This window comes from Centruroides sculpturatus, unplaced genomic scaffold (genome assembly GCF_000671375.1).
Source record: "Centruroides sculpturatus isolate CEXI.00-Female unplaced genomic scaffold, Cexi_2.0 scaffold2225, whole genome shotgun sequence".
Classification (NCBI taxonomy): domain Eukaryota; kingdom Metazoa; phylum Arthropoda; class Arachnida; order Scorpiones; family Buthidae; genus Centruroides; species Centruroides sculpturatus.
Genome location: NW_019386418.1, coordinates 48955 through 58641, shown reverse-complemented (window position 1 = coordinate 58641; position 9687 = coordinate 48955). Strand labels below are relative to the sequence as shown.

General features: G+C 23.2%; 1 protein-coding gene across 1 annotated transcript in view; it reads right to left on the bottom strand.

Annotated features, from left to right (window-relative positions):
* Nucleotides 1-577: 577 nt before the first annotated feature.
* The window catches only part of LOC111614907 (Down syndrome cell adhesion molecule-like protein Dscam2), a gene marked incomplete at its 5' end in the record, with an annotated part of 57237 nt that continues 48127 nt past the window's right edge, over nucleotides 578-9687 (bottom strand). Inside the window, 7 exons of the mRNA XM_023356279.1 lie at nucleotides 578-912; nucleotides 4150-4262; nucleotides 5120-5210; nucleotides 5390-5477; nucleotides 6159-6397; nucleotides 7852-8016; nucleotides 8060-8118. Coding sequence (XP_023212047.1) covers nucleotides 875-912; nucleotides 4150-4262; nucleotides 5120-5210; nucleotides 5390-5477; nucleotides 6159-6397; nucleotides 7852-8016; nucleotides 8060-8118 — 793 coding nt within the window. The remainder of the gene's footprint in view (nucleotides 913-4149; nucleotides 4263-5119; nucleotides 5211-5389; nucleotides 5478-6158; nucleotides 6398-7851; nucleotides 8017-8059; nucleotides 8119-9687) is intronic.

The following is a 9687-nucleotide window of genomic DNA, read 5'->3' as shown; positions in this document are numbered from 1 at the left end:
AATACAAATTAAGTGATTAAATTATTCGTATTATGTTTATACGATTTAATGAAATGGATTGGTAAATTTCAATGTTAGTAATAATTGCCATTAATGTTTAGTTAATTATATAGGAAATTTATGATTTATTTTATATAATTTATGATTTACATAATGTTTAATATAAGTAGTAAATGTTAAACTTTTTAAAATATTTGTAAATGTTTAGTTTTAATGAAAACTGACAGATGGCAGCACCAGTGAATTCAAGAGAATGGAGAGCTGTCGGAACGAAGAGCATTTTCGGGAGATCCTATTTATACAAATAAAAAATAACATAATGATTTTAAAGTGAAAAAAAATATATAGTTTAAAAATTAGCCAACAACCAAAGTTATTTCATTATTTGGAAAAGAAAAAAACACAAAACTGACAAATATTTTTCATTCTTTCCCTCTGATGGGCCCTCTAAACCTCGTAGGCGCCAGGACAGCACATACGAGGCCCTCTGAAAGGGGGCGAAGTATCTCGGCTGTGTCCCCATTTTATAGTGTCTGGACAACACAGTTACTATCAAAATAATTATTATAAATCGTGTAATAAATAATTTAATTTATTTGATAAATTTTTATATATATAAGCAATCGATAAACATAATTTTCTATAAAATCTACGCATTTATTCACAGTTTTTTTTTTGAATTTGAAACACAATTTACATCTGTACATATTGGGGTATGCGATTAAAATTTGACAGATGTTACAGATGAAGAGTAAAGATACTAATTTATTTTCACATTAATCCAATTACATTCATAATTAAATGATCCTTCTGGAAAAAAAGAAATGAACTTTCTTCTTCTGGACGTCTTGATAAGATCTCTTGGACTTCAAAATTACCAATTGGACTGTAGCAATACTGTTGTTTTTATACCTAGTTTAATAATTAAATAATTGTATTTTATTCGTAAATTTCTTAAATAGAGAATCAGTAATCAATGAGAAGCAAATATAAATTTAATAATTTAATTTATACAAAAAAAGTTTCATTTCGTATCACGTCGATTTTAATTAATAATTTATAAAAATATTATAAAATTTTCATTTAAAAATCCAATAATTTGCTTAAAACAATTGTTATTGTGAAAGATATTGGCACAAAAATATCGAATAAAAGTATTATTTCCTCGAATGTCCTCCAGATGGATGCAGTTTCTTATTAGAAATTCTTCTTGAAGTTAATAAATCGATCGCTCTTCGTAAATTATATAGCTCTTATTATTGGCTTAGCCTTTAATAATTATGCAGGACAAATTAACTCTTGGACAAAAAATAAATAAAATCAACTTTTGTATACTTTAAAGAAAAATTCTAATTAGTCTTTTAGTAATATTAGTAAACACTATAATTAATTTTTAAAGAAACTATAGAAAATCGAACATGATAATTACGCACAATTTAGCTTTAAATAAACGAAAATTATTATAAGTTCGATCACTGGAATTTTATTTTGGAAATGCATTAATTTTTATGCCAATTTCCTTATTTTATTCCCAGAAATAAGTAAATTTTTGGAATTCTACGATAGTTTTTCTTATGGGAAGAACTTCTTATTCTAGTTCTAGAGTAGTTTATAAATTTGTATATATTTATCTACAGACTTATAATTTTTTTGTTATATTTGATAATAAGATCGTGACTACTGAATGAGATACAACCGAATAGATTATTTTTTGCATATTTGCAACGTTGAGGATGTATTCAAAATAACCAAAATAAAATCAATCATTGAGTAAAAATATATTAAAAAAGTTGCAAATAAAGAAAATTATAAAAGATTGATAGAAATACAACTAAATTGAGCTATGTTATAAAATTTTAAATGATAATTTAATAGAAATTCATAAAGAATAAGATGATAATTTAATAGAAATTCATAAAGAATAAGATAAAAATTTAGAAACAATTGAAAATCTCTTCAAGAGCTGATTATTTATTTATTTATTTAGTTTTATATGCCTTTAAAACATTTACGTGCCCTATATATTGTGACACTAACTGAATTAACTTTAGTTAAAGATTAACATCAGTGAGTACAAATTTTTCAAATTGGTCGACAGTCAGCTAATCAAGGGATACGATCGGAATTCCCCTAAAAATTCGAAGAATAGGAGTTCAGAAATTGGATTCTGGAAGTAACTCGTACTGAAATGGAAAGTGACACCAGATAAAAGTATAAAATTTGGCAATAAATGTTATTATCCAAACAAAACTCATATTAAAAAAAGAACAGAGTGGAGGAGAGAAATGGAAGATGAAAAAAATGTTTTCATAATACACAAAGTCGTTAAAAAAGAATTAATTTTATAATTGGATAAGTTTTAACAATTATTTAATTTTTTCATGTTTAAAGATATTTATTTTTAATCTCCTGTTTGCAGAAAAAGCTATAAAAACAGAGGAGAAAGCATAATGTAATGGGTACATCGTCGCTTTTGCAATTGAATTACGTCAGCAAATTCACCTAGAATAACAGTAAACATCACAGTTAATGGATTTTTTTTTAACTTTCTGTCTCAAGTGCTAAAAGTTATTTGTCTTTCTTACATCTTTTCTGTTTTAAAATAATAATTTTCTTGATTTTATTAATATAAAATTAAAAATAGTGAAGTTGTTTGCTGAGAACATAAAAATAACAAATCTTCAACGTTAATTCGTAACTTTATAATATACGTAAGGAATTAAATTATTATAATTCAATTAAATAAAAATGACGTCGTTTTATATATATATATATACATTTTTTACGTTATTTTCCTTACAATTCTGCTTAATTATTCAGAAATGGTTTTATAAAGAGCGTGTGTCTTAATAAATTCTTCTCAGGTTTTTATCATTTTAATCAAACTAAAGTGAAGCTGGAGATTTACAATTTTATCCTCAACTAGAAAATAAAAGAAAGAAATAATCCAAGTACAAATTAAACTGTTAATATTGATAATGCATGTATTTTATATAGAATAAAAGAACATTTTCTTCTGAATATCTTTATGATCCTTTCGGAAAATCACTAATAAATATAAAATTTGTATAATTAATTTCAAGATCGTACTAGAGTTATATTTAATTATATACATTCTCCCCTATTTTCAGAAAAAAAAAATGTTTAATTCTATTTAATTAAAATATTATTAACATTTTAAAACTTATTTTAACATTTAAACATGATTCACAGACATTAAAACTTAATTAATTTGAAATTTGTCTACAGAATTACATAAATAAAAATAATTTTTAAAAAAAATATTTAATTTCGTCGACGTATAAATCATTTTATAATGTTTTAATCATTGAAGATTAATTTCTTAGAAATTTTTCCGATAAAATTATTCAGCAAAGTAAATTGCATTTAAATTTACAGGTAGAAAATTGAAAATTTAAAATACTTTTTTATACAAAAGGCAATTTTCTGGGGGGTTCTTTATGATGGCGAGAATTTACTTTTTACATTAAACGATTCTGCAATTTATATGTGCATATCAAAACAATCGTAAAAAAAACTGTTAATGCTCCTATTAAACAACGTAATGTACGTGTTTTCCGACGTCGTTTACAAATATTTCTTTTATGTAGACTACTAGAATCTTCGACTAATCATTATTTCCTATTTAATGGATACCAAAATGGAATCCCAGATAAAGTTAACTAGGATTTCATGTTTCTCTAGTTGAGGTTAGCTCTTAGCTATAATGAGTCAGACACAGAATTATTAAACAGAATTTATCTAGTAAAACAGTTCTTTCTAAATTATATATGTTGAAAGAGAATTTCACAACATATTCACAATGTTAACAATATGTTTAGAAGTATCACTTGTAAATGCATTAAAATTAATTAACGTAGAGATTACTTTTATAATTTCTCTTATATAATACTTACTTTTATTGTAACTTAAAATATTTTATAATTATGTTATTAAATTACTATTATTTTTTTTTTAATTAAATGTTCGTTATTTTATTGGTGTTGCAAGAATTTCATTACAATGCTTACATTGTTAACACCGTATTGCAGCTTGGCTTTTGTTAAAATTACCTGTATTCAAAAAAGTTAAGCTCTTCGTTATATTAAAAAAATAAGTAAGCCGTACAGAGATAAGAAAAAAAATTACCATTTCCTGATGAAAACTTATATTCTCGATCACATTCAGCGTCAGAAAGTTCACTTCCATCCACGAGAAGGGGATGATGCGTAACGGGTATCTCTTCTTTAATGCTCTGCCATCTTAAGATAAATGAATTTTCATTATATTTTATTTCATTTTAATAAAGAAAAACGTTATAAAATTTAATCCTAATCATGAAAAAGTTCATCAGCTGATTATTTTTTAATTAAAAAAAATTGAAGAATGTAATTAACTTTTTTAAATACATGTTTAAGTAATTTGAAGAGATACAGTAAAATTTACGGTTATAGGATGTTTGGGAGTTATATTCTTATGTATATACATTCAATCTTACAAAGTAATAATAAAATATTTGATTAAAAATCTTCTTTAAATAATTATTTCTTGAAAGACTGCTTACAAAATGAATTTTCTATAATTAAATTTTAACAATTTATAAAAAGGTTCATTAATAACATGAAAGACTGAGGATTATAAATGTGAAAATATTTTGAATTTTCATACAGTTAAGTATTAAATATTATGTATAACCATGTAAAATTATTATAAAGTACATCAAAACTTTCTTAGCTTCTTTAGTTTTTCTATTTTTATAAATAACATTTCAAAATCCTTCGTATACGATAAATTTAAGACAAATATTTTCAATAAATTCATAAATTATATTCATCTACTGGAAAATAATACATTCATACTCCTAATTTTATACGAAAAATTGATTTATAGTTTTCTCTGTTTTAAAATTCTCGATATATTGATTATAAAATACATATATACATCAGGCGAAAGAACTTACAAACATACGTTAAATTCTAGATTTTATGACAGGAATTCAATTTTATACCATTTTAACAATTAATAATCTTCAAGTTGTGTATCCAAAACATTGAATTTTTCATTTATAAATTGTTTATTTCCAGAATATAATTGATATATGGTAGATAATATGCATTACCTATCATTACTTTCAGGAATGGACCATCTATTTCCATTTAATATTTTGCTGTACTGAGCGCAACTTGCAGATGGAGTGGAGTGAGGTCTATCTGTAACAATGATTACAATTTAGTTTTTTTTCTAAATAATTACAAGTTTATAAATTAATATTACCAAAATTTTCTAGATAATAATTTGCCAGATTAAATCATTTAATAAGGAATTGTAAGCATGCAGTGAATTAAATTTGTGGTTTTCTTTATTAAAAGTATTAAAATTCTTTAAATACCATGATGCATTACATCTGTAAATCCATATCTAGCATCACCTTCTTCGTATTCTCGATTCTGTTTAGATTTATCATGTTTTTCATGTTTCTAAAAATATAATTCGAATTTAAAGCTTTAATAACAGATTAAATAACATTAAAATATTAAATTATCAATTAATACATTATCCTAAAAATTACTTTAAATTAAATTATTAAATATCTTAAGTAAATGAATTTAATATTTTAAATATTTATTCCTCTTAAATCAACGTTTCGAGTTCTTTAATTAATGAATCCTCTTTGCTAGAATGAACTTAATTAGAAATTTAAAAATAAGGAAAAAAATATATTAAATTTATCAAATTTTATTTTAAAAATTATTAAGTAAATTTAATGAAAAACTATTAATTTAATTTTTTAAAATTTTACTTTAAGTTAATTTATTTGTGTTTTAATTTTGAGCCATTTTAAGAATTTTAGAATATAAACTTTTTTTTTAATTTGAGGAATTATTTAAAAAATGGAGTAAAAATTACAAGATTTGTGACTGTAGAAGCAGAAGAAAGCAATTTTAAGTTATTAAGGATTTTATATCCAACAAATTCTAAATTAAGTTTTGAAGAAATAAACCAACGACCATCCTATTTTCTTGCTAACAAGATTTTGATATTGGATAGACGTGCAGCATTTCAGTAATGATCATTTTGTATTGGAAGTAGCAGATAAAAAATTGAGGAAAAAATAAAATAAAATAAAAAGATTTATAAAGTTATATCTGAGGCATTACTATATCATCACGAAGGGGTTGGGGTATGTCATAAAGATGCTCATTTCCTCTGATGTTTGGTCTGTTCAAACTTCTACATCTATCTCCATCGACTCTTCCATCATCTCTTCCAGCAAAAGGGATGTTACTAGTAGCATAAGGTGTTGGAAAGTAAATAGATTCCCTATTTTGATCGTAAGTTTTCTCTAATTCTCCCATCGCTAGTGCATCAGTTTTTGGATCTTCAGAATGGCGAACACCTAGATTTAAAAAAACATATTTGAAATTTAATGTATATTAATTTACTTATTTATCAAGTGGACATCACATATATATACTTTAAAAATTTCAATAACGTTAAAAATATATTTAAAATTTAAAAATTATAATTATATAAGAAGATTAGTAAATATAATCCTTCTGAAATATTTTTTAGTCATTTTATAAATTACATACATTTTTTATTCCATTCGATTATAGAAATTCCCAGAAGCTATAAGTAATTCGATTTATAAAAGTCAGTATAAAAAAACGTAATTTTAGATTAAAACGTTGAAAAATTGTTGAAAAAAAATAACAAAACGAACATTAGAAAGATTAAAAAGTACAATTTTTTAAAAAAATGAGTAAATCTTATAGAGTAGAAGGACTATTTTTACTATCAAATATATGATTAATATTAAGTTTCTAGGGCAACTAACAGAAATCAGTGTAGTGGTTCAAGTCTAGAACAGTTAAGGAGAAAATGTTTCTTTTAGAAGAGTGATCGCTGCAAAATATACACTACTTTTACTGTATATAACAGAAGAGATGCCATCAATTATAAGTTGATTTGGGTTAGCATCTTAATAATTAGAAATGTTAATGAATGATTGATATAGAAAAATATGATTTTCTAGAATATTTAATATACCAGCACTTTCATCTTAATTTTTATACAATCTCTTTATAATTATTAAAATTATTACGCTTGCAATTTGAAAAAAAACTGTAGACCTATAAATTCCCACTGTTGTCCGTCTGTCTGTCCTTAATGTCGCGAATAGTGTTAGATAGATGAAAGACGAGACCAGGAATGAACACCTTAGAAGTAAGAGGTTCCCAGATTAACTACATGCGAACTTTCAATATAAATCGGAAGTCATGTTATTTAAATTTAAAAATTTCCCCTCAAAGGTGTTAGATATAGCACCGGCACGACTCTATTGTTAAAGGAAAAGTATGATGTACAGGAACAAGACAATACTAATTTGAAGTGTAGAGCATATATTTTAAATTAAATACATTAAAAATATGATAAAAAATTGCAGCCTGGCATCATAACTGTTTAGAATTAATATTTAGAATTACACAGCTATTAACTAAGAAGTAGAAATTCTTTTAAATATTCATTTCTCTAAAAAATTTTCTCCATTTTTAAATTTAAAAAATTGAACCTTTTAATAAAATATAAATATAATTAAACTATTCGTAATATGTATCATTGTAATTTAAAAATAATTTCAATTATTGTAAATAATTACAAGATATGAATGTAATTTAATACTGTATAACATTTAAAATTATGTCTGTGTAGACATAATTATAATTTTAAAGAGAATTTTAAGTGAATTTAATAGGGAGAACATAAAATTTGAGAAAAAAAAAAAACTGAAAATAATTATTGTATATAAATGCATTTATTAAAATTAAAAAATTTAATATCAGACTTCACCTTCATAGAGATTTGTCATTCTTGGACTACGTTTCCTGCATATCAATAAAAAAACAGCAACAGATACAGCCACCAAAACAACAGCAGCACAGCATATTGGCACGATGAAAGAAAGACTTCTGTATCTTCTCGAAGGATCTGTTAGATTATCCGGTTGCACGGTTGCTAAATAATATAAAAGTTTGAAAGTAAAATCGATTTTAATAACCTGAAAATTCAATTTTTAATGGATCAATATCATTCAGACACAATAAACGCTCAAAAATTCTTTAATAAATTTTCAATGTTAGAAAATAGGGGAAAAAAAATAATAATTGTAATATATTTAAAATATAATTATAATGATTAAAATGCTAAGAGCATGTTGCTAGTAGTGCCATCTAGTAAATTAAAACGAAACAAATATAATTAATTTAATATTAATTAATTTTTTTTATTTCATTAATAAATAATTATTATTATACTTTATAGTTAGATTATATTTTTCATTCTTTCATTTTAAATAAAAAAAATTAATGTAGCATTTCAAAAAATCTGATTACTTAAATATGCAATATAAGATAAATGAAATGAATTAATTCTTCTTATTTAAAATTAATGCAAAAATCGAACATAATTTTCCTTAATATTTAAGAGAAAAAATATATTTTTTTAAAATAAAGCAATTTATCTTTTAAATGGATAATTGAAAGAATAAATATTTTATTTTTATGACAATTTGCAATGGAATTTTAGAAAAATACTTTTTCTTCCTTCTTAAAATTTCTTCTATATATTTTGAATATTTCATGTAATGTCATTTCTATAGATTTATTCTAGAAGATTACTTTTAAATAAAAATATAAAATTGTGCAGCTACACTGTAATGAATTCTTTATTTAATAAGCTTAATTAAATTACATATAGTTTTAAAAATTTAACTCTTTTCTGAGTGTGAAAATGTGTAGTTGTACAAACAAAATTTACAAAAAAATAATGCTGTAAATCTAAATATACCTTTTATATGATAAGTTATAGCTCAATTATAAAATTTAAATATAAAAAATTATATTTAAATTGTTACAGAACTAATTTTTTTCTTTATATAACGCTTAGATTTGACCTTTTATTAACCTTACAATTCAATTTACCATACTATTCTGGTATCAATGTGTCAAACTCAAAGAAAAATATTATCCCATTCTCCCTTAAATTACATTATTAATACCTACTAAAAGATTTAAAGTTAGAAAGAACGTTTTCTATTTAATAATTCTTGAAATTTCATGATAAATGATGCATTATGGTGGGTAGGAAAAACTTCAGTCTTTTAATAATTTAAAAACTTTTTAATGAATGTTCTATTTAATATTTTAATTAAAAATAAAATAAATTGAAGAAACAGAAATCTATAAATACTAAATTATAAACATTAGAAAAGAAAATTTCATTATAAATGCAGTACATCTCTCTTAAAATATGATGTATTAAACTGTATCGTTATTTTTGTAATTGTTAATTTATTAATTATTAAAATTCTATAATTATGAGTTATTATTTTAAAAAAATATATAACAACACTATAACACTTTTTAAAATCTGTTTCTTTAATCATACCTTCTCTATAATTTGAAAGAGCCTATGTGAATTATAAAGACGATTACTCAAAAAATAACTTGATTTTTTGCATAATTAAATATCATTTATAACATTTTTAATGATGTAAAAACATTCAAAAATTTCACAGATTTCTTTTTGATTATTTTTCATTAAGTTGATCTTTGATTTTTGTAAGAATAAACTCTTAAATGACATTTATTATGCTGTGTTTTCATGGATTATTCTAGATTTTTGAAG